Source organism: Rhinolophus hipposideros, assembly GCF_964194185.1.
Source record: "Rhinolophus hipposideros genome assembly, chromosome: 11".
NCBI classification, from domain to species: domain Eukaryota; kingdom Metazoa; phylum Chordata; class Mammalia; order Chiroptera; family Rhinolophidae; genus Rhinolophus; species Rhinolophus hipposideros.
Genome location: NC_138057.1, coordinates 73042422 through 73068874, shown reverse-complemented (window position 1 = coordinate 73068874; position 26453 = coordinate 73042422). Strand labels below are relative to the sequence as shown.

Genomic DNA, 26453 nt, shown 5'->3' with positions numbered 1-26453 from the left:
ATACCAACTTATATCAGATAACACTATAATATAAAACAAAGTATTCAATATTATGATGGCTAAATAATTTGTATTTTTTTATGATCATCTACCAGCAAGTTAAACTAATACACACATCTATTAGAAATCTTTTTAGGTTCTAGCTATCTGCATAATAAAAGTTTTATGTGAAATATAAAGCACATGACATCAGCATATATAAAACATTAATCAAATATATCAGATATTATGAACAGCTGATTTTTTACACATCATATAATTACCAAGTTGCTATTCGAGAAACAGACATCACCATTTTCGTGGAACCAGAAAAACAGAATGCTTCATGTCTTTAAATTATCTGTATGAATAGCCACATCAAAAATATCTAGGAAATAATTTTTGGCCACTATTTCAAAGGACTTCAAAAGAGGAACTAGAAAGACAGAGTCACAACTGAGAATTATATACCCAAAATATGATTTGCCACCAGAAGAAAAAAATCAGTGAGTTGTACCTTCGTCAGCACTATACTTTACATACCCTCCTTCGGTGCCTCCATTTATACATAACTACGAGTACAATGCTTTTCATCCTGCCATGCCTGGGAGCTCTTTTCTGGAATCCATCTCAGATGTTATACTCCAGATAAAGACTCTCCTGTTCTCACAGGCTGAATTTATCACTACTTTTGGTATTTCCCACCGTGCTTTTTCAGACTATCATGTGACATATGTCTCTTATATGACAGTTCACTGCTTTTGTGTTTGACCTCCTAGCTCCAGCATTATGGCTGTAATAGGCGCTCAATAGGTATTGGTTAAACAATTATATCAATATTAAAAATGTAAAAACTCAACACATTTGAGGGAATTAGAATATCAGTTCTTGAAAGAAAAAACATCTGTCTAGGACGTCATCAAAATGGCCGCATGAGGTGAGCCTTTGGAAATTTCCCTTGGAATTTACAACAAATTGAACAACTATAACTCCACAAAGAACTCCCTGCACAAAACGTCTGTCTAGAAATAAGATGATGAGAAAGACCACCAATATTTTGAACGAATCAGTGTCATTACCTGGTCAGGAAAGATCCAATTTCATGTTCAAATGTTGTTCCTCCCTTATAAAATTTTTTTAAATAATAGTTTTATAGAGGTATTATTCATCTTGTATAAGGTTTTAATATATTTTTAAAAGAAGTCCATTGTCCATGCGTCCTATTTGGGAGACCACCTCAGGGATACTGTGGATACCTGATCATGGCATTGTACACCAGAAGCTAAACATTAATGAATGCCAACTATAATTTTATATATATAATGTGATGGTTCAGTGTGAGGTCGGAGGGATAGTGGATGGGGGGAGGGGGGTTCACAGTATGAGGGATATAAATGATGAACGTCTAAGTATTACCTTGTTTTGTACACCTGAAACTAATAAATAAATTAATTAATTAAAAAAAAATAATAAAAAAAAAATAAAAAAGAAGTCCATTGTCACATTGAAAAATTTGCATATATCATTGAGGGTTCTGAGCAATTCATTCATAACCCAGGTTTGGGACTTGTATACCACTGGAGAAACTGCTTCTTAAATATAAATATTTCCAGAATTTGAGAAAACAAAAACCAAAGTTAAAACCAATAACATGGTTGTAAAGACATAAAGCATTGCTTAACCTTGCAGAAAACAATTTCAAATTCTTGTATGCTTGTACAAGGAAGGAGTAGTTTTTGCTATTTTGCTTGTAAAACCCTGAGGAATGCATGAACTTGAGAAGAGGATACTACAAAAAATGAGAATTCTTCAGTTTAGAGAAATGAGCTTAAAGGGAATATGGTTTAAGACAAAAGAACCATGTTCTTTCAATTACAGAAACTGGAACTAGGCCTCATCTACAAAGAGCGCATTTCTGTGAACTGTGAAAAGGATTAACGCAAACAAGAAAGTTCTTACACACTGCACAGCACAACTGATGTGACTAAAAATGTAACTATGATCAGAAAGGATTTAGATACACAATGGGTACAGGACATCCTTTACCTCTGAGGTGAAGTCAATCAAGGAAGAATACTGATGCCTTCTTTGTGCCAACACTAGAAATAACTTTGGGCTAGAAGTATGAAAGTTCTCTTCATGTATTAGATAAAAGAATTATAAAAAAAATTCTTGGAAATCAAATAGCCACAAGGATCTTTTCATAAGAATTTCTAAAAGTATTAATGCTGAAGCTGAATTATCATCCCCTTACCTTTGTGATGAGAATTCGGTATTTTTCTACCAGGTGGTCGTTGTTGTGACAACCCGCTAGCAACTGCCAGACTTCTCCTCGAAGAGCTTCAGGAACACCGCTTCTTACTAAGGATGACAACTGCTTTGGTCTCACACTCAAGTTGAGATGCCTAAAAAGAAAGCCATAATCCAGAAGTACTTAAAAGAAAGATTCCACAAAGAGTGTTATTTTTATGAAAACTAAACTAAATGATTTACAAAGACTTAATAAAGGTTACATACTAATAAAAAAAAGATAAAGCTGTTGAATTAGATACTGCCAAGATAACTGTAAAAGATTGGGAGGAGAAAAGAATTCTGCAGTCAGACTATTCCTAGGTATCTTTAAATTATTGCTCTACTTTTTTTTTTTTTAAATAAAAAGCAAAACTGGAAACCACAGCTTTATGGTTGTGGTTTATGTAAAGTAAACAAAGCAAAATTCCCACCAGTGGACACACAGCCAAAGATAAGGGCTTGGCCTTGCATCAAAATTGACAAACTGTACTTACACACTCTAAGTTAAAATAAATATTTGTTCTAAGTTAAAATAAATATTTAAAATAAATACAAAAATAAATGCTTTCAGCAGTTTTTATGATACCTTGCTTCAAGTGAGTTTTGAATGACTATGGAGATTAAGACGGTTTCTACTAAACGAGGTGTGACCAAACAATATGGTGAATGTTTAAATTAAAAAAATATATATTACAGTAAAAACACACTGCCATTAATTCCCCTCAAAATACTCCCCCTCGCTTCAAACACACTTATCCCACCATTCTTGCCACTTTCTGAAGCAGTTCTGGAAGTCCTCTCTCATGAGTGTCTTTAGTTGCGTTCTCGTGGCTCCCTCGATATTCTGAATCATTTTGACTTTAGGGAAGAGCCAGAAGATGCATGGTGCCAGATCCTGTGAACAAGGCGATGAGGACGCACTGTAATGTTTTTATTTGACAGAAATTGCCGTATACCAGAAGTAATATGTGACATGGAACATTGTCATCATGGAGGATGACTTACAGCATACTTTAAAACACACCTTCTCAACTGTAGCTCACACCCGACTGACTGCAGGGAACAAGCTAAAACTTGTCACACTGTTACTAAGGTTCGACCACTGCTTTCTGTATTGAAGATCCCTGCCTTTCCGTTGGATGACACTTGGCAGCAGCATTCACCATATTTTGTGTGATCACAATGGAAAGGCTATGTCACACATCGCTTCTGGTATGTGGCAATTTCTGTCAAATAAAAACATTATGGTGTGTCCTCATCCACCTTATTCACCGGATATGGCACCGTGCAACTTCTGGCTCTTCCTCAAAGTCAAAAAGACCATGAAACGTAAGGTAAACGGTTTGAATCGATTCAGGACATGGAGGCAGGACATTGAGCTATCTCATCTGTCAAATGGGAAAATAAAACTTATCTTGAAATGTTGGTATCAATATACAAAGTGCTTTTGCATACAATCTTATCTGATCCTCATAACAAGCGTCTGAAGTATGTGGTAGTATCTTCAGCCTTACAGATGAAGAAAGAAGTTCCAGGAAGTCCATTAAATGACTGAGGTAGTCCTCAAACTCTAAGACCAATAAATGCGCTATTTGTTGTATTGCTGATGCTTTGTGATTTGAAAGCCACTATTACTGAGTCAATAAAGCAGGATTCTACATGGAGAAGGTCCTATGACTATCAAATTTAAGCAGAAGTTACTGACACAAAATAACCTCTAGCAAACTATAAAAAGGCCTGAGACTTTAGTAAAAATGTGCCCAGAATTCTAGCAGAATGATACACAGTATATTAAAAAGGGTTAATTCTGTGATGCTAGTACCCTAATGCAAGAGCTATAGACAATGCAATACAGTTTTGTCTTTGCTTAGGAAAAAAATATAAAAATTGAAGAGCTGGGAGCAGAAAGAACAGTCATTCTGCTAGTTAATTCAAGGCTGGTACACAAGGTTGGTACACTACGGCCTGTGGGACAAATCTAGCCCACCACCTGTTTCTATAAATCAACTTTTAATGAAACACAGCCATTTTTACTTGTCTATGTATTATCTATGACTGCTTTTACACTACAACAGCAGAGGTGAGCAGTTGTTACACAAACTACTAGGCCACAAAGCCTAAAATATTTATTCTGTAAAGAAAAAATAAATGTAACTCTAAGTTTATTTGCTAACATTAGCTTAATTTGTATCGGTAGAATTGTTTTCAGAATAATTTATGTCATTGACACTATTACTTTCATCCAACTTAGTTACTATTTTATATTACGTAATATTAATTCTCTTATCCACTCAGAGTCCCATTAAAATGAACTTGGAGAATTAAAGCTAAGAGGTATTATTACTAATACTGCCACGAAAATCTAATGTAGAGTTAAAGAAACCAGCTTTGGGATTGGACTTTAGACTGTGTAAAAAATTCTGGGCCTGCCATTTACTAACTAGAATTGCTGACTTAATCTCTGAGCCAGTTTTCTCATCTGTAGAAACGAATACTAGTTCCTAAGGTTGTTACAGTAGAGACCCATGACGGGTGTATGGTATATTAGTTCTTACTACAATTACTACACCATCTATTATTTTTAATCTACAATAATCCTAAATGATAGCTTTATAGACTTGTGTGCTGTAAATGAAGAAACACACTCAGAAGAGTTAAGTGACTTGCCCAAGACCATACAGCTTGGAAGAAGGAGCAGTAGGCTTTGAAGCCATGTCTACCAGTCTCTAGCTTTCCATGATATTGTGATGCTTCCTATCTATAGAACACATATAATAATGACAAAAAAAAATATAATCAAATGAATTGAGGATAAACTATATTATTATTTCTGAAGACATAACTAAAACCAGCAAAACGTTTTAAACACCATGAAGACAGATTAAACAGATGGAAACTCAGCTGATACATTTGAGAGAGAGGGAGAAAGACATAATTTAATTAAGTGAAGAACAAAATGAATAAACAAAGCTTGGTAACAAAACAAATCCAAGTAACCGTGTCAAATGCTGGTGAGTTCATCCAATAAAATCTAGAGACTAACTGCTCTAAATGATTTTAAAACACTATTATATAACCATTCAAGACTCAATTACATTTCTATTTTAGAGCAGAAATCTTTTTATACAGATAAAATTCCTGCCAGCAACAGTCCAAACACTCTGAATTCACTGACTGAAAATATAATTGTGATGAGAGCATCAGCAGGTTTATCTCCTGCTTGCTAAAGGAATATCAAAAATAAATGAGAACAATTCCTCTGGGGAGCTTTTGCAGAGTTTCTTTATTAAAACCACTTATGTAAAGACAAACCATGCTTTGGTTGGCGTTTTCCACCTGTACACATCTGACATTTCCCAACATGAGAAGTGTTCTACCCACAGTATAAGACCTTGTGAGAGTGCTAGAAGCAGATGATGCTCATTTGTAGTCTGACCCCTTAAGGGCATGAAGTTCTTTTTAAATGCTGAGACACAGTTTTACTAAAAATAAAGGAAAAGGCTTCAACAGTTAAAACTTCTGAGAAAAATCAAACCCCAAGCAAAAGGCCCATGGGGTGCTTATGTGACAACCCTAATAACCAGAAAGTTTGAAATAGACAAGTGCTCCCATCACTTTCAAGCTCAACTTTTTTTTCAGAATATACTGGCATCCTACACTGAGGAAAACAGGAAACGACATACATCTCACCAAACTGACTTACCAGAGTAAGTCACTAATAAATACCTGAAGGTAGTGTATTCTTTTTCAACAGTTTATGGGATAGTACTTCTTAACGCTGTTGTCAAGCTATCTCTTGAGCGATGAGAAAGTCCTGAATTTTACAAGTGTTAGTAGCAAAAGTAATTGGGAGAGCAGTTAATATATACTGTGCTTATAACATTCTGCTGTTACTTGAGGTACCTAATACAGATAATGAAAATCCCCCCTGGGGTCTCTTCCGTGCCTTGTGTGAGTGGGTCTACACATCACTGATTATTGGGTATTGTATTAACTACTGTATATTATCTTAACCAGTCAATGGTTCCCAACCTTTTAAATATAAAGGACCTCTTTCCTTATTTATTATCACACGGATTCTATGTTTGAATAAATATTTTCTGCAGCAATGAGAATTGATTAGGTTTCTGAAATTCTGAAAGCTGATTTCAGATCTTCACTACTATCGTCATACACCTTTAAAAACAGATTCTAGAACACGAACCTCCTATTTCAGTTTCTATTATTGGTTCCAAAATTGAATATTGTACTTAGAGAAGACACCCTACCCATAAAATGAGAATTGCAGATGAAAAGGAGAACTGTTCTAACTTACCATTTTGACAGCAGTTCTCCCCATGTTTCAAGAATTTTTTCTGCACATTCTTTGGATACATCACCAGATCCACTCAAAAGAGGTTCATCGTTATCTTTAATAAAAAAAACACACCAAAAAAGATAACAGAGGTGACTATGCTAGCCAGAAGAATGGAACAGTAACAGTCAAATTTGAAAGATTTTACTGGTCACATAAAGTCATAATTTGTAATTTCTCTTTGAGTACATAGGTGTAAAGACAAAGAAGATAAAAATGGTCCTGGGTGGAATGCTGTTGTAATCTTTCATTCTCTTTTGCTTTCCAAACAGGTCCTCATTTTGTCAACTACAGAAAAGAGCCACTAAATTATAAAATGATAGGACTCAAAATATGGCATGTTCTCTCTCCTTTTCCAAAGCAAAAAGCTTTATGCATGAAAATATATAGCAGTCTTATTTACAGTAGTTAAATAAATTACAAACCGCCTAAAGTGTCCAACAACAGGAGAGTAGAGAATGGCTGAATAAATTATTATGTGTTTACAATGTAATTGCATGTTGATATTTGTTTACATAATGATATGGCAAAAATGCCACATGAAATAGAAATCTCAAGTGCTAAATCTTCACTATGATGTAATATATGTTAAAAATAGGAAACAGTCTGGAATGAACTATGTTAAGACGTTAACAAGTATACTGCCTCTGAATGATGGATTTTTTTCTCTCCTTCATGTTTTCATGACTTTCTAAATTTTCTACAATGGCATATATTAATTTATAATAGAAGCACAAAAATATTTTAAAAAAGCAAAATAAACCATTTCAAATTTAATTCATGTAATTAAGAAAAGTATATGCAAGTACGAATTTAAAGATTGTAAGGTAAGAAGATAGTGGATAAGTGACACTAATAAAGGCATGTGACAGGCATTGAGAAGCGTAACGAAAGTGGGGGAAAATAAGGACTTAATCTTTTTTTGTTGGACACTTGGGGAGTTTTCAACTTTTTGCTACAAATAGAATCAGGATGAACATATCTCATTGCTTTCATTGGGTGTATGCCCAGAAGTGGACTTCCTGGGTTAAAAAAACACATACTTTTAAGGATTTTGAAACTTACTGACAAATTGCCTACCAAAATGGTTTTACCAATTTACATTTCCACTAGTTGGGTACAACAGTACTTGTTTCCATGTGTCCTAACCAAAGCTGTTTCCAGATTTTTTTATTTAACTTACCTAAACAAAGTGTGGAGTTTTACAAACCTGATGATTACATTATGAATTTGCATCCCCACTAGAGACAGAAATTATCAGAGAGCACTGACATTAAAGGCTCAGAAATCCATGATACTTATTGTTAAACTTCATTACATTATAATGTCTTAGGCAATATCATCAGTTTTGTTGGTGAGATAGGGAAGAGATCAGACTGAATGTGAGACATCTTCTGTAGATGGATGAATAAACAAAACAGAAAGGCTTGAGGGCACTAAGATAAACTTCTCCTACTGTACTATTTTGCCAGAATTGTAAATTTGCCTACTTTCTAATTTGCCTACTTTCTAATGCCTCAACTAATTCTCTTCTACTAATTAAAATATCAATATAATACAACTCTGGGGGAAGGCAGCTATAAAATATGTACTAAAATTTACAAGAGATGACAATCCCTTCAAAGAGATTAGAAAAACCTATCTCATAAAATTTTCTTTTACTGTTTTGGATGCTTTCAACAACCTGGATAGTAGTAGTTCGAAATTGGTGTTTTCAATGCCATGTACCTAAGGTAAGGGTACAGGTGGGGAGTCAGCAGACAATCTGAGTTTCAGAACGTTGTTTCTGAACAGCCCCCCAACTCTTATAACTGCTGGTTTCCTGCCTGTGAGCATAAATGTCCTATGGATAAGGAGCCTCTCTAGAGGATTGGTGCCATTTCTTTCCAAGGAGCAAACAGATCACAACAGGATCTGTTCCCTGGTTTGTATACTCGGTTAGAGAGAATTAAACGATGGCATGCCTGCAGTCTTCTTCACTTCCAGTTAGCATCTACCACATACCAGGGATTGTTACACACGAGGCAAACAATGAGGACCAAAAAAGGACACAGTCTTCCTTTACAAAGCTTGTGTCCTAGCGTTCTCTGAATCTCTCCCGATGCTGTTAGTCCTTATCTCTCTCTAGTTAAGAATCATCAGTAAAGGCCTTCTGAACCACCTCAATTATATTTTAAAAATCTGTGCCTACTATAGACTAGTAACTAGATGTCAGTCCTAATGCTATCGTTTAGCAGGGCCCAAATTTCTTTGTAACTGATATTCTTTAAAATCTAGAGTAAGGAGATTAGAGCATTCTCTGGTTTCATAATAAATAGTGTCTTTCTCAATTTTTGGTGGTGTTTGTTTTTATTGCTGAGCTTAAGTGGAGGAGAGTTCTGTAAACTTTTACTTGTTTTGCCATATTAAGCAGTGTTGACCTAGAAGGGAAACTACAAGTCTCAAGACCACCAGTTAGTTATACAGTAGACAATCTCAAAAGACAGAAACAATTCTATCTTGCCAGAGACTTGAATTGGCTCTGCAGGGAGAAAATCTAAACTGTCTCTATGACTTCTTCAAAAACGATACATGTGATTCTCTGAACTTCAAAATGCTTTATGTGAACTAAATGCAGAGAAATGATGATAGAATAGAGCTCAGATTGTTAACTCATAGACCTGGATTAAAATCTTCCTTGCCGATTTCTAGCTGTGTGACCCTGGGCAAATTTGCTTTACTGATATTGTATTTCTCTAGGTGCAAAATAAAGATAATACTAAGTGCTCTTTTGGGGGAGTTTTGTGAGGATTATATAAACATATTATTTTATTAGAGTATGGAGATTAGAGCAAACCAAGTACCTGCCTATCACATATTAAGCATCTAATAATTGGTGGCTATTAATATTACTAATAAATGATGCTCAGTTGATTAGTCATAGCAAAAGTAGAAATTACAGGGAACAATGGGAAATGTAAAGTTAGAGTTTGCTCTGAATTTGAAAAAAATACATATAATCACGGATATGTGTTGCCTTTAACCTAATCAGTCATTCGTGCTACCTCCATGACATTGTTAACGTAATTTCTTGGCCAGCAGTGCCCAAACAAGCCCATATATTCCTGCTGAACTCTCCTTGTACTTTAAAAGTCCCAGCTCAAAAACTATTCATGACACCCCACCGCATTCCCCACAAAGAAAAATGGATTCTCCTCTGTGAGTTTCCAGAACATTTCCTCTGAACCTCTCAGACTCATGCCTCATATGAACTTCTATCAGAATCTGCTTTTTCCCCCTTAAAAATAAAGCTTTGGTAAAAAATGATAAATTAGAAATGCCTCCCAAACTTTCATTTTTCCTATGCTCCTTCCCTCCTTTTCACACTTCTACGTACTACATTTTAACAGAGGTACAACAGGCCAATAAATTAATTGACATAACCATGAAAAACAGCGGGATAAAAACCTAACTAGTTGATTCCTAATGTTTATTAGTGTAAACACCCAACAACGTATTATACAAATATAAATTTGTATACTTTTATATATTTTGTGACTGACAAGGTCATATGTGGAAGCCACTTGGCAAGTGAACTTGTCCCTATAAAGTGAATCAGATGAGATGGAAACATTATTTAGGTAGATGCTATGTAAAATTTGCTCTAAAAATGTGCTATACACTAAGCTGGCACTACACTAAATCTTTAAAAAAGGACTAAGTGTAAATCTCATTTTGTCCAACTTGATTACAATTATCTTACAGAAGGTCCTGCGTTAATCATTGTTGAATCTCCCGCAGGCTTTCGCATATAGTAGACTCTCTTAAGTATTTACTGAAAGAATTCCAACTGCTATGTCACATTATCAATTCCCTGATAAAAGTACAATAGTCTGCATGGTTCTCCACCCCAAAGCAGAAATGAAGCTCTTCCTACAATTTACCTTCCTCTTCATCATCTTCTGGAGGAGAAGGTACCATGGAACTCTGAGATCCAGATTGGGGCAGGCGGATGGAGGGGCTGGCTGTAGTTTTCCTCCTCTCTCTTTCTGATTCACTTTCCAAGCAGACAACCTCGTATAGGGTGTCGGTATTGCTCTTTCTCTCCTTCTGCTTTATCTTGAAGATGAAAAAATATTATGTATTAAGTGGTAAAATTATTTTTTTTTCATTGAGCGCTTCACATAGGATGTTAGAATAAAAAGGTATTTACTTTAAATATCTACACTAAATGGAACATTTTCTAAATAGAAAAGTAAATGTTTAGATTTAAAACACCCTTAGGAAAATAGGGTATTTGCTGAGCAGGACTTCAGTACTGCAGTTTTATTTACTGTCTTAGGACTGTATCGTCAAACATTCAACGGCCAACATTTAGTAAGTGAGAACTACAAAGTTAACTGTTCTGCAGCTTCCAAGTTACTTTAAGGTGTCCCTCATGGTTTCCCACAGAAAACTACACACAAAAAAAGTTGTACAATATTCTAAAACACAGTTTAGGACTAAAAAAGTCCTCTTATTTCCATGTTTTGCCCCCACTCTTTTAGCTTAATAAAAACAGTTAGGAAACTTTTCTTCAACTGAAAGCTACAACAGGGGGTGGGGGAGAGGTGGTAGAAAGAGATTAATAGAATCCACAAAAATTTTGGTAACTCAAATTGGCTTGCGTTTTGGTTTTATTTTGAAGTAAACATATAACAGTTTAAACTGACCTAAATTACAAACTAAGAACAGGGACTATAAAACTCTACCAGTACAATAATATGAACATATTTACATTTCATATTATATCCAGTTTGAGGAGGAGGAGGGGAGAAAAAGCGTGAAATACAGAGCAGGAGAAAAAGTCAGAACTGTAGGAAAAGATACAGAGACAACTAGAAAGGTGACTACACCAAAAAGACAGATATACACGCATCAAGTAAAAATATAAGGTGAAAAACAAGAACTTCATTAGGTACAGAAATACCAGGCAGAACAGATTTTCTCATGTTCATTTGGATTAAGGAAAATTACCCCAATACTGGAAGGCCAAGATAATAGCAACATGTCCTTTCAATATCATCCTGAAGCAATGTTTAATACAGGAGTCAGTAAACTCTTCTGTAAAGGGCCAAACAGTAAATGTTTTAGGCTATGTGGGTCAGGAATCTCTGTCCAACTACTCAACTCTGCCATTGCGGTGCAAAAGCAGCCGTAGACAGTGAGTGAGTATGGTTATGTTCCAAAAACAACTTTATGAAAACAAGTACCAAGCCAGATTTGACCCACAGACTATAGTTTGCCATCTTTGTTTTAACACGTGCACCCAAGGATTATTTAATTCTCTAAATGAAGAAATGATTTTGACTTAGCTACTTACTATTAATTAAGGACCCAGACTCTGCGAAGTTACATATTAACCTGTAGATTTGTATCCAGTAGATATGCAAATGATTTCTGTCCAATAGAAAGGATAACCCAAAGGTTACCCATAGGACATTAACCAGTTTTTTCTAACTTAACAATCTTTTTCTAATATTCTGTTTTTAGTTTTTTAAACTCAAGTTCCTCAAATACTTAGAACCAGTCTTAGCATCTTACTGGTTCCCTCACTACTTAATGAATTGAATTAAAATTTTGACACATGTTCATTCTAAATTTGTAATTATGATGTTTAACTTTTACATATTATACTTTGACAGGCAACAGGATTTACATTTTTAGTTTTGTTATAAATTGCTCTCTGAAACATCAGTTAATTGCTATCTGAAACATTATCATTAATAACATTTTTAAAAATTTATCGGAGACTTACATAAATGTGATAACCACTGCAGTCCGCCTAGAAACTGTTCTGTAATAGTAACCAGATAAATATTGCCTTTGAAGTCAGATAAACATAGAGTTAAGAACTGGACCCCAAATGTAAGTCAAGCACTCCAGCTATTAAAAATGCCATTCACTGTTGAAGCTGGGTAATAGTTACACTGGGGTTCATTACACTATTCTTTTTGTTTCTGTGCATGTTTTAAGTTTTAGTAATAAAAAGTTTTTTAAAAAGAATTCTTGAAAGACCAAAAAACAAGTAGACTTGAATAAATGGAAAGACATCAATCACATTTATAGATAAGATGACTTGACATCATAAAGATTTCAATTCACCCCAAGAAAAATACCTATAATTTTATTGAGAGGTACAAAAGTTGAATCTAAAGTTTATATCAAAAGTAAACAAGAATATCCAGCAAAACCCAGAAAAAGAACAAGTGGGGAGGGAAGTTAGCCCTACCAGATATTAAAACGTATTATGAAGTCTACATAATACAATGTGGTATTGGTACATGAATAACATAAAAACCAATGGGAATATAAATAAAAACCAGAAAGAGGTCCAAATACACATGAAGATGTGACATGTGATAAAGGTGGCACTGCACATCAATGAGGGAAAAGTTGGGCTCTCCAAGAATGGTGTTGGGACAAGTGAATGGCCACCTGGAAAAAGACTGAATCTGACACATACTTTACACTACATACCAGAATAAAATACTAATGAACCAGAGATCTAAAGGTAGTAAAATGAAACCATAAAAATAATAAAAGAAAATATATAATTTCCTTTATCACTTATGTAGGGAAAGCATTTCTAATTATGATCCAAAATCCAGATGCTTTAAAGGAAAAAAACTGATAAATTCGAGTACATAAAAAGAAATTGTGTGGCAAAAGAGCCCAAAAGACCGTGATAATTTAAGTCAAAAGACAAGTGACAAACCAGGAGAAATATTTGCAACTTACATCTCAAAGGGTTAATCTCTTGAATATAAAAAGGACGTCTAAAAATTAAGAGGAAAAAGACCAAAACCAATGAGCAAAAAATATGAAGAAATAATTTACAGAAAAGGAAAACAAAAATCACCCTTAAGCATATGGAAAAATGCTTGTTTTCATTTACCAGAAGCTAAATTAAAACTACCATTAGATCCTTAAGTTCGACAACACACTCTTGAAAAGACTGTGGAGAAACAGATACTCTCATACCCTGTTAATCTCAATGGCTATAACCTTTATTGAGGAGAATTTAGCAAATATAATAAAGTCACATATGCAAAATTACCTAGTGTGCCAACAGAAATCTACTTTAATAGGAATCTAAGACGCACTTTCATAAAATCAAAACAACAGAAGGTTCTATACTGCAACATTTGAAATAGCAAATGACTGGGGGGAAAATCCAAGTATCCACCAATAGAGGACTAGTTGAAAAGATCGTGATTCATCCAAACACAGTACTTACTATGCAGCCATTAAACAAAAAAGAGAAAGATCTCTATGAACTGATGTGGAATGATCTCCAGGATACATTAAGTTAAAAAAGCAAGGTGCAGGACAGATTATATAGTACGCTAGTTTCTGTCTAAAAAGGGGATTAAAAATATATAGGAGTATTTTACTATTTTCACAAGAAGAAATGTTGAAAAGATAACCCAGAAACCAATAATGGTTTCCTATGGGGTTGGCAGGAGACAGGTATAGGGGAAAGCAAGACCTCTCAGTATACATTTTTATGTAATTGTGACTTTTGTACCATATGAGTATTTTAAATATTCAAAAAAATGAAACAAAAAGGAAAAAAAAATGCCAAGTCCCCATACTGAAAGCAAGACAATAAATGAACCTAACTGTATCTCAAAAGGTAATATAACCACAATTTAAAAAAATATTTGAAGAAACTGTTGAATCTTACTGAACACGTTCAAAGAATAAGAAAGTTCCATAAAATCTCAAACTTCACTCTTAATTGCAATACTGATTTTTTAAAATGAATATCAACATATGGGAATTTAAAATTATATAATTCAAGTAATTTCATATTATATGCCCGTATTTTTCATATTTGCAAAATGAGAAACCTGCAAAAATTACATAGGTACTATGGTTATATTTACAGACGTTTCTCCCACAATTTGTTGAAGTACCTATAGAAAAGATCAGAATACACTAAATATTGTGGAAACCTTTTCATTTAGATGTTCACATATTGATTTTTATACATTGACATTAAAGTACGGGTTTTATTTCCAATCGAAAGAAACTTGTACAACCATTAAGTCATACATAAATTACAGTGTGGCATTGAAGTCATATATGTTTTAGAAATGATGCAAGTTTATTAACTGATGCTTAATTACCTACATCAGCAATTGTATTAAAATATAAGCTTGTTCTCACTGGAATTTTAAATAATTGGAATCTGTATTTCATAAACTCATATAATAGTACCTTTTCTCAACAGACATTTAACAAGTTTATAAAAATTTTGTTACAAATTTGCTCGGAGCAATAAAGACCATTCATTAAGGGTGTTTGCTGACTGCTGATATTTTTAAATTCTTTGATGAAGTAGAATAAAGCAAATACGTGTAAGTCAAATATATGACTACTATAACTGAGATAGTCAATATCAAAAAAATACAGAGGGTGCCAAAAAATGTATACAAATTTTAAGAAAGCAAAAAACTGTATTAAAATTGTAATACTCAATATATTCATATACCGATAACAAAAGGTGAATACAAGTCACATGTATACATTTTTTTTGGCACTCCTGGTAAATATAAAAGAAGACAATTCTGTAATGTTAAATTACTACTGAAAATATGTGAATAAACTCAATTGATTTAAGCAAGAATCATCAATGGATGCTAAAACCATTAGCTAGAAAAGTTGTTGAGGAATAGGACATGTGGAAGTTGCTAAAGTACGACCCCAAAGATTACTTGCTAAATGCAAAGAGAAAGCTCTACTTTTAGACAATGATACTTTTACAAATGAGAAATCCAGTGGTTTAAAGTCAGGTAAACCACCTTAACCAAGTGATCACACTTCCCAGAAAGAATGGAACATCCAACCGGTTATCGTGTGCCTCCTGATTTAGCTGCAGATTTCTAGTAGAGAAAGGCTTTTCCTATTTTTATCTTGAGGTGCAGTGGTTTAGTACATATGTGTACATGTGGCTGTACACGTGTGCGCACGAAATAAGACGCCCAGGGTTCTCGTATAGTTATACTAATTACTTCTCTATATATGACATTGGCCACACTATTTAGTCTTTCAGACATCAGTTTATTCATTTATAAAATAATAACTTCATAAAAGATTTTAAAGTCTATTTGGAAATAAAAATTCCATAAATTTACAGTTTTAAGAATGCTTAGTTGAAAGGAAAAAAAAAGAATGCTTAGCTGGTGTTTTATTCACCTTATTGTTACTATTTGAAAAATCTGGTGTTTAGACTACTTTCTTCCTTTTTTAGTAAATGATATCTGAAAATTTAAAACCAAGTAAGCCATCTTTCTTTCCCCACTGATTTCAAAAGTTTCTTCTCTAATATGATGCCATCTTAATATAACAATCTCCACAGTTGGGAAGGCTTCCAAGCTAAAAAGGAATTACTGAGTCACCAGATAAATTTAGTGAAAGGAAAAAGAATCAGTTTTTAAACATGTATTTTAAAAAACATTTCTATAATTGTTTTCCCATACTTACAGCAATAAACAGAAACTGCATATGGTATATTTAAAAAATTTAGCCTGCAGCATTATTTCCTTTTCTGTCTAATGAGAACTGCAAAGGGGTTAAAAATTTTAATTACGCTTAATATAAATAAAAACTAAAAATACTTTTACAGAAAGACAAAAGGAGCATTTTCTATGGAAAGAACCCTGGCTGAGACTCTTAGAAAGTTTAGGTATGTATCTTTTGCACACAAAAGCCCACAAAATCTAGTATTTCACATCTTCGGGTCTATAAATGAGAATACTATCCTCATTGGATCTCTAAGAAAATACATAAGACAGAAAAAGTGAAAGTAGCTCGTAGAGTGATGGTCACAGCAGGGCCTCAATTAATAGCAGCTGCTATTACCTTTTAATGCCATGAATATAAAAGAGGAAATCAATATATTATGTCACAATGGATGAGATTAACAGTGTTCTACTTGCTCTACAAGAGCAAAAAGTTGGTCAAATTCTTCTCACTCTCTCCTTTCCCACTCTTCACCCCCTCACACAAGTTCCCCCACCCCCAATAAGACTTATCCAAATAAGGAGAAAAATGAAAGATTAATCTCAGGAATTCCCTGCCCTCCTCCCAGCTACTACATATAAACTTCGGTTTTTTGCAAAAAAAAATATTGAAAACTTAGCCTGTTTAGCTTGTTACCTGAACAAAGAGTCTAAAGTAGCCTATCAGGCTATGTATGAGGTATACATATTTTGGGGGCTAGTTTACCCTGCCAAGTCATTTGTCAGCTTAATTAGATACATTATTCTAGACAAAGTATAGAAGTAATATTCCTGTAAGTCCATACAATCTTTGAATCCAAGGCTGTGTAAGATAAGCTCTCAAGGGGTGAAACAAGATCAGGGAATCTTAATTATGTTCACTAAGAGAAGATAAACAGATAGAACTCTTTATATTCTCTTTAGTTAAAAAGAACATCTTTTTTACATATAGATTCATACTAAAAATATCACACAATTAATTTCTCTATCATCTTTTACTCTAGAAACTGTTATGAATCATTCTTACTCCCTAAACTTTTAAAATGATGCTTGTAAATTGGTTTTCTTTTTGAAGCATTCTTCCCCCGAGGCTGATCCTCTAAATAATCAATGCTATTCTGATTTCATGACTTAGTGTTTTTATCCTTCCTCTGTCCCACTGAGGTTCCACGGTGTCTCTCAATAATAATAGCTAAAATGTGTAAAGAACATACTAAATGCTAGAAACTATTCCAAGTGTGTTGCATAGTTTCTCACTTAATGTCACAATAACACCCTGAGGAAGATTCTACCACTGCCATTTTACAGCTCAGTAAACTGAGGCTCAGAGAGTTGAAGGAACTTGCTCAAAGTCATAAAGCTAGTCAATGGTAAGATCCACGTACTCTGACCCCATGCTGATCCTCTGGTCCTAGCACAGTGAAGAGGTGGGAGAATAGTACAGGGACCCAGGTGTACTTTCTGTCTCTTAAGACAACACTAAACGTAAATCTCTATTCCTGTTCTACTTGCTACCTTTTTCTAACTATAACCAAAATGGGTAACGTGATTATACAGAACCAAAATATTTACTGTTGTACAGTAGAACATTCAACTAAATCCACATACAACATTATAATACTGTATAATGGAAGATCAAAGTTACATGTAAATAAAGTCAATTCAACAAATATTTATTGAGAAACACTATGTTCTTGATGCTTGGGATAAATCAGTGAACAAGACAGATTAGGAATATTGCCTTAGTAGAGATTTCTAATATGGAAAACAGATAAAGTATATTATGAGGTATATTGGAAAATAACAGCCGTGTAAAAAAATTTTAAATATATCAGTTGGGGGTTTGGCAGTACCAGTACCAGTGGAAGAGCAGGCAAACTGCAGTGTTAAATGGGGGTAGTCACAAGTTGCTAAGAAGTAAACCTGAGCAAAGACTTGAAGAAGATGAGGGTTTGAAGGAGGTGAATAATAGCAAGTGGGATCAAGGGGAAGAGTATTTTAGGCAGAAGAAACAGTTAATAGCAAAGTTAGAGCAGAGGAAGCAAGCAAGAAGGAAGAAAAGTAAGAGAGAAATTAGTTTATGATGAAATAGGCAGCAGATCAGGTAGGGGTTTATAAACCACTGTAAGGACTTTGGCTTTTAAGAAGTAAAATAGGGTTAGAGGGTTTTGAGCAGAAAAATGATGTGATCTGACCTTAGGATGCTATGTTGAGAATGTATCAAAAGGGGACAAAAACAGAAACAGGGAGATGAGTGCAAAAGGCTACAATAATTAAGATAAGAGCAATGATTCAGATGAGGTTAGCATAATCTAGGTGGTAAGAAGTGGTCAGATTCTAGATATGCTTTGAAAGTAAACAGAATTTCATGACAGACTGGATGTAGGGTGTGAAAACTAAAACAGCAAAATTCTTGGCCTAAGCAACTAATATGAGAATATGCCCATGAACTGAGATAGTAAAGATGGAAGACACAGAACATTTTACGGGTGGGGAGATGAGACAATGAAACCTTTTCGGACGTGGTAAATTTGAGATGTCCTGAAAGCTAAATGTAAGAGGTACATTTAAGGAAGAGGGAACAATCACCTAGGTCAAATACTGCTGACAGGTCAAGTAAGATAAAGACTCAGACTGACCACTGGATTTAGCAATTTAGGTCATTGTAAAATTAGTTTCTTGCTAGTAGTTTTCATACAAAGAAAAGCAAAAACAAAAAATAAAAAAACTTGGGGCAACTTGGGCACAACAAGCTAAATGAAATGAACAGAGATTTTATCTGCTGCCCAGAAGAAAGAGTATGGAGTTTGACTTTGACCATTTTAACTGACAGATTTTTAAAAGCAGACACTCAGAAAACAATAAGAGTCTCTACAATCTATCATTAAAAATGTCTAATACATGATGTAATACAGAATTGTACACCTGAAATCCATGTAACTTTACTAACAATTGTCACCCCAACAAACTTTAATTAAAAACAGTGTCTAATACATAATCCCAAATTACTAGACAGACAAAGAAACAGGAAAAGGTGACTCAGACATTAGAATTAGCAGTCAAGAATTTTTAAAGTAGCTATATTATAATTATGCTCAAGGATATAAAATAAAATCTGTTGAAAATAAAGAGGAAATCTCGTAAAAACAGAAACAAAAACAGAAACTATAAAAAAAGAACCAAATGGAAATTCCAGGAATAAAAAATGTGTAATCTGAAACTAAAAAAAAAGAAAAATTCACTGAATAGGCTTAACAGCAGATTGGACATGAGAAAAGACAGAATCAAGTGAACTTTAGATAGGTCAACAAAAAGTATCTGAAGAAAAACACAAAAGATTTGAAAAAATAAATAGAGCCTCAGAGATCTGTGTGATAATACCAAAAGGTCTAAAACATGTATAACTGGAATCTCATAAGGAGAGAAGTGAGAGATGGGTCAGTCAAAGGGCTGAAAGAAATAATGGGTCAGATTTGCCTTAAAATTGTTAAAAATAAATAAATAAATAACAAAACGTAAGTTTAAAAATTCAAGAAGCCCAAGCAAGACAAACGGGAAGAAAACCACACCTAAGCACATCATAGTTAAATATCTAAAAACCAAAAATAAAAAATTACTTAAAAGCAGCCACAGAAAAACGACTCATTGTACACACAGCAGTAACACTTATAAATGTATGCTGACTTCTCATCAAAAACAATGGGAGCAGGAAGACTATCGGATGACATTTTTCAAGTGCTGAAAGAAAAAAATACTCAACCCAGAATCCTATATCCAGTGAAAATATCCTACTGGAATGAAAGTGAAATAAAGAGCTTTTCAGATAAAGAAGTCTAAAACTTATGTTTTTAGTAGATCTGCTGCTAAAAGAAAAGTTAAAAGAATTTTGTGCAGGTAGAAGGTAAATGAGACAGATGACAGCTTGGTTCTTCAGGAAGCAATGAAGAGTAATAAAAATGATAAATAGGTAAAAATAAAAAACAATTTTTCCTCCTAATACATTTAAAAGACACAACTGTTTTAAAGATCTCACTGATAGCTTCATGATAAATCAGCCTCAAAATTCATTTCTCCTTTCTTACCTCCCCCACAATATTTATAGAGAAGTTCAGTACCTGTTTTAATTTCAAAAAGAAGTTTTCAGTAGTACTACGTTTGCTGAAGGGCCAGAATAATCTTTCATTAGGTGAGCAAACTCGGACTTTTGTTTCTAGGAGAAATCGAACAGGCTCCTGTACTTCTGTTATTACCAGATCAACAGCTGTGGTCATAAACAGCACTTTATCTAGAGAGAGGGCGAGAATAAAAAAAAAAAAAAAAAAGGAAATATATTTGCTCATATGATTAATGCAAAAGCAATTACTTTTATCATAACTTTTAAGATACCTTAAGGTAATCAATTAACTATTATAAATAAGAATCTAAAATAATCAGACAAACCGCTGTTTTGAAAAAATTTTTTTCTGTATTGAGAATTCTTTTCTTGGGCAGATTCTTTGAAGTGGAATTAGTGAAAACAGTATATGGGTACACTTAAAGCTTATGAAATGTACTGTCAAGTTGTTTTACAAAACTAACATATGATTGCTTTATGTCACTCTCCCTAACATTGGGAATTCCCAACTTTTAAAATCTTGGTTAACAACAGTAATTGTTTACATCCGTTATCCATTTATTTACAGTGCTATGGATAACAACCAAACAAAAAAAAAAGAGAGAAGGAGGAGGAGGAGGAAAATAAATGCTCAGTAAGTCACTAGGTTAAGCAAATAATTTTATATTTTCAGAATAGGATATTATGTAACCATTAAACAACATTCATGAAGAGTATGAGATATCTTGAAAAAGGTTGTTTATGCATAGAAGGTTAAGCCACACAAGAAACTTGTTATAGTGGCCCCTTTAGAGTGGGGCCCTGGGCACTGTGGTTGATTTTTACTTTTCTCTACATATCCTTTGAATTTTTAACCACATGTGCATATATTATTTCTCCACGAAAACAAAATTTAGAAATCTGTAAATAAATGCATACATAAATAGAAAAGAAAGCAGGGTAGGGAAAAAAATGAAAAGAGAGGGAGGAAAAAATAAGTGGAGAAAAATGATACTTTATTTATAGGTCAAATTTAATAAACTCAAAGAACTATTCAAATTATTTGATTTCACCAGAATTAGGTTAACACTTCAAATTCATAAAATATGGGGTCCTAAGCTCTAGGTATCTTCTTGGGATTAAAATTTCTGTCCACGATGTCAAGAATCTACACTACCTTTAGGAGTTTCTTCATTTACAACTTGAAAATGCGGGGATTTGGGGTTCCAGCTCCCAGTGATTACGTAAGACTTTCCATCTGAACTTTTGCCCATAGATTCCTAAATAAAAAAGTAAAATGAACATTAATGCCAAAGTAAGGGAACAAAGAGCTAACCCCATTTTGCTGCCTTTAAAATTAGGAGTTGCAAAATGTAAAAATATGACAATCAGATATTTTAAGGAAAAAAGGTAGAAACATGTGAACGATTACAGTTAAAATTTAAAATGTGGCAATTATTTTGCAATTGTTCCTGAAAAGTTATAGTAAATATATGCTTATAAATCATACCAACTTGTACCAACATTAGAAAAATTTACTACCTAAACCTATGTTGAATTCTATGAAGTGAATAATTACTACATGAATGTTAGTTTTGAAAATATTTTCATGTACTAGAAATAATACTAATATCATCTTTTATAAAGCTCGTGATAGTTTGCAAATAATTCTCACAACTTTTCTTTTGATTCCCACATCAACCCTACATGATAAACAAGAATTATTAACTATTACATAGTCAAGAAATGAGTAAATAGCAAGTCAGAAATAAATTCCTGTATCTTTGTTTATTTCTTTATAGCTTATAAGAACACCTTCATAAATGTACTTTAACGTTAGACTCAGATGAGATAAAGTAAACAACCTTTATTGAGGAAATAGTGTATAACCTAAAAACAAAACAAAACAAATCCTTACCAAATCTAACAAGTGCATGTCACTATTTCGTACATCTTTTCCTGGGCTAAGCAGAAGACCAAAACACCTGCAAAAAAAGAACTGACATAAATTTGGAAAAAAGAACATAAAAATGATGTTTAAATTAGGTCACTTCAAAAAAATTCTTATTGATGAAAAAAAGGACACATTACAATTATCAATAAATTGCCACTGCCAAAATAATCCTTACTTCTTCAATTTAGATAAGCAAATTCTATGCCTTTGATTATCACATAAAGTTAGCCTATCTGTGGAAGATTTATGAGAGTTAATTGAAAGTAAATGAAGTAGCAAGTACGAAATATTTTGCAAGTACATTTTTGAAGATAGTATATGATTACTCTACTAGATTGATAAAAACTAAAATTTATATTTAAGCTAAACTTTAAAAAAAAGGTTTACCTTTCAATGGCAAGTTCTTTATTAGTTGTTTGTTGCACATTGATGACAATCTTCTTATCGATGCCTTGGCGTAGTTTAAAACACTGTCTGTCCTTATCTTTAGGAACTGCACTGTAGAACAACATGTTTCATTAATTTTGCAAAGTATTTTCTTGTGACACGGACTAGAACAATTTTTGTTATGATTTAAAAATGAGGCACAAAATAATCACAGATCTGATTCTTTTCTGTGCCTGTTTTTCAAATCCTAACAGAAATTTAAAAACTATCATCTGCCTCTTGATGTGCAAATATCATTACTACTATATGTAATTCACTAAACTATTTGTAAATGCTAGAAAAACCACTCCTCTGCCCCCTAAAATGTGGCCTTTTTCTTTCTTGTTGCTGTGAAAATTAAATATTTGTAAAGCACCTAGTGTGACATCCAAGCACATAGCTGCTCTCTCAAAAAAATGTTAGTTTTTTTCTTTCCTCTCTAGTCAGTTTTTGACAAATAAATCATCACTGCTGTATCTGTTTAAATATATAAGATACTTAATCATAGATCCTTTGCATTTCAAAACAAGGTGCCTTCAAAAACATCATAGAAATGAAGAAGATATGACCAACAGGAAGCTGTGGCCTAACACTTCCTTAAGCAGTAATAACCTAATTGTAAACCTGTGTAATACAAGCATACCTCTTTTTCTGCACTTTGCTTTATTGTGCTTTGCAGATACATTTTTTTACAAATTGAAAGACTGGCAACCCTGTGTTGAGCAAATCTATCAGTACCATTTTTCCAACAGCATTTGTTCATTTTGTGTCTCTGTGACATATTTTGGTAATTCTTGCAGTATTTCAATTTTTTTCATTATTATTATATATGTTATATTTTCATTATTATCATATATGATCTGTGATCAACAATCTTTGATGTTACCACTGTAATTGTTTTAGGACACCACAAACTACACCCAAATAAGATGGTGAACTTAATAAATGTGTGTTCTGACTGTTCTACCAACTGGCCGTTACCCCATCTCACTCCCCCCCTCAGGCCTCCGAATTTCTGAGAGATAATATTAAAATTAGGCCAATGAATCACTCTACAATGGCCTCGAAGTGTTCAAGTGAAAGGAAGAGTCACACATCTCTCACTTTAAGTCAAAAGCTAGAAATGATTAAGCTGAGAAAAGCATGTCGGAAATTAAGGAAGGCTGAAAGCTAGGTTCTTGTACCAACAATTAGCCAAGTTGTGAATGCAAAGTTCCCGAAGAAAATTGAAAAGTGCTACTCCAGTGAACATATGAATGCTAAGAAAGCAAACCAGCCTTATTACTGACATGGAGAAAGTTTAATGGCATTGATTTAAAAAACAAACAAACAAAAAAATCAAACCAGCCAAAACATTCCCTTAAGCCAAAGCCTAATCCAGAGCAAGGCCCTAACTCTCTTCAATTCTATAAAGGATGACAGAAGTGAGAAAGCTGCAGAAGTCTGAAGCAGAGGTTGGTCCATGAGGTTTAAGGAAAGAAGCTGTCTCCATAACATAAAAGTGCAAGGCGAAGCAGCAAGGGCTGATAAAGGAGCTGCAGCAAGTTATTCAGAAGATCTAGTTAAGATAATTAATGAAGGTGGCTACACGAAACAACAACTTTCCATGTAGATGAAACAACTTTATAGTGGAAGAAGATAGATGCCATCTAGGACTTTCATAGCTAGAGAGGAGAAGTCAATGCCTGGCTTCAAAGTTTCAAAGGACAGGTTAACTCTCGTTACGGGACTAATGTAACTGGTGACTTCAAGATGAAGCCAATGTTTATTTCCAGTCCAAAAATCTTAGGGCCCTTAAGAATTATGCTAAATCTACTCTTTCTGTACTCTATAAATAGAACAAGGTGTGCATGATAGCACATCTGTTTACAACATGATTTACTGAATATATTTAAGCCCACTGTTGCGAACTCCTACTGAGAAAAAAAAGATTTCTTTAAAAATTATTACAGCTCATTGACCATGCACCTAGTCACCCAAGAGATTCAGCCCATGAATCAAGGAGTAATTTCAAATTCCAAGTCTTAGACTTAAGAAATACTTTTCATAAGGCTATAGCTGCCACAGTGATTCCTCTGATGTATCTGGGCAAAGTAAATGGAAAACCTTTTGGAAAGGATTCACCATTCTAGATGACATTCTAGAACATTCATGATTCCAGGGATGAGGTCAAAATATCAACATTAACAGGAGTTTGGAAGTTGAGTCCAACCTTCCTGGATGAATTTGAGGGATTCAAGACTTCAGTGGAGGAAGTAACGCCAGATGGTGGAAATAGCAAGAGAACTAGAACTAGAAGTGGAACCTGAAGATGCGACTGAACTGCTGCAATCTCATGATAAAATTTCAATTGATGAGGAGCTGCTTCTTATGGATGAGCAAAAAAAGTGGTTTCTTGAGATGGAATCTACCCTTGGTGAAGATGCTGTGAGATTGTTGAAACGACAAAAAAGGATTTAGAATATTACATAAACTTAGTTGGTAAAGCAGTGACAGAGTTTAAGAGGACTGACTCCAATTTTGAAAGAAGGTCTACTGTGGGTAAAATGCTATTAAACAGCATCAGATGCTGTTCGTGAAAGGAAGAGTCAATTGATGTGGCAGACTTCATTGTTGTCTTATTTTAAGAAACTGCCACAGCCACCCCAACCTTCAGCAATCACTACCCTGACTAGTCAGCAGCCATCAATATCAAGACCCTCTACCAGAAAAAGAATTATGACTCGATGTAGGCTCAGATGATGCCTAGTATTTTTTAATTAAGGTATGTACATTTTTTAGAATGTTATGTAACTTTGACTATAGTACAGTGTGAACATAACTTTTATAAGCACTGGTAAACCAAAACATTCATGTGACTTGCTTTATTACAATATTCACTTTACTGCAGTGATCTGGAATGGAACCTGCCATATCTCTGAGGGATACCTACAACTATAAAAATATTACTAATGGTATAGTTTAAATCAGCCTAAGGAAAAAGTAGAAAATATTCTTAAAATGACATTTTACCAAAATAATCCCCTAGTCTCCACAAACCACTTTTTATAGCTCTGTTTTCTCAAAGGCAAGCATCTGCCTGAGGTAATCAGCCAACATGCAGCAAACCTAAACTGTACCCTATTTCTATACAACTCTAAAATCATGGCAATGGAACCATTAGAATATTGTAGAAAGGGCTGAAGAGCTCTGAGTACTCATTCAAACTAAAAAGTGGCTCTGGTGAAATTAGTTTGAAGCCCATCTGTTATAATACTGAGATTAGAAAATCAAAGAATCTTAGCAAAGCAGTCTAGAAATGACAAACACATACAAAGAAAAACTTTTGCGGGGCGGCCAGTTAACTCAGTTGGTTAGAGCTCCCGGTGCTCTTAACAAGGTTGCCGTTTCGATCCCCACATGGACCACTGTGGGCTGCACCCTCCACAACTAGACTGAAACAACTACTTAACTCGGAGCTGATGGGTCCTGGAAAAACACACTTAAATAAATAAAAATTAAAATAAAAAATCTTTGTATACCAAACTGTTAAATTATTGTAGCTGACAGAATTTTTACCTATAACGATATGGACAGGTTTCAATTTTCAACTGATAATAGATACACTAGTCTCTATGCTCTGTGGATGCTGAACTGCAAATAAACATACGGCTGACTTTTTTTTAATGAAGTTGATTGTTTTATTATTAAACTTGTTTTCCTGCAAGGCTGTTGCTTCACTGTATAAAAATAGCAAAAGCAAAGGCAGTATATTGCAAAATTAAGAACAGTACTGGTTGTCATCTGACACCGTAACAGCTAACAAAAACTTTTCTCCACTGCCAGTTA

The 26453-nt window shown here is 34.0% G+C and overlaps 1 protein-coding gene across 6 annotated transcripts in view; it reads right to left on the bottom strand.

The window, feature by feature from the left end:
- RABGAP1 (RAB GTPase activating protein 1) overlaps positions 1-26453 on the bottom strand; it is a 149256-nt gene that overhangs the window by 72227 nt on the left and 50576 nt on the right. For all 6 annotated transcript variants that reach the window (XM_081067053.1, XM_081067052.1, XM_081067051.1 and 3 more), the window contains 7 exons: positions 22587-22697; positions 22164-22230; positions 21423-21525; positions 20268-20437; positions 10549-10723; positions 6587-6680; positions 2234-2384 (listed from right to left, as the gene is read on the bottom strand). In XM_081067053.1, the coding sequence (XP_080923179.1) occupies positions 2234-2384; positions 6587-6680; positions 10549-10723; positions 20268-20437; positions 21423-21525; positions 22164-22230; positions 22587-22697 (871 nt within the window). The remainder of the gene's footprint in view (positions 1-2233; positions 2385-6586; positions 6681-10548; positions 10724-20267; positions 20438-21422; positions 21526-22163; positions 22231-22586; positions 22698-26453) is intronic.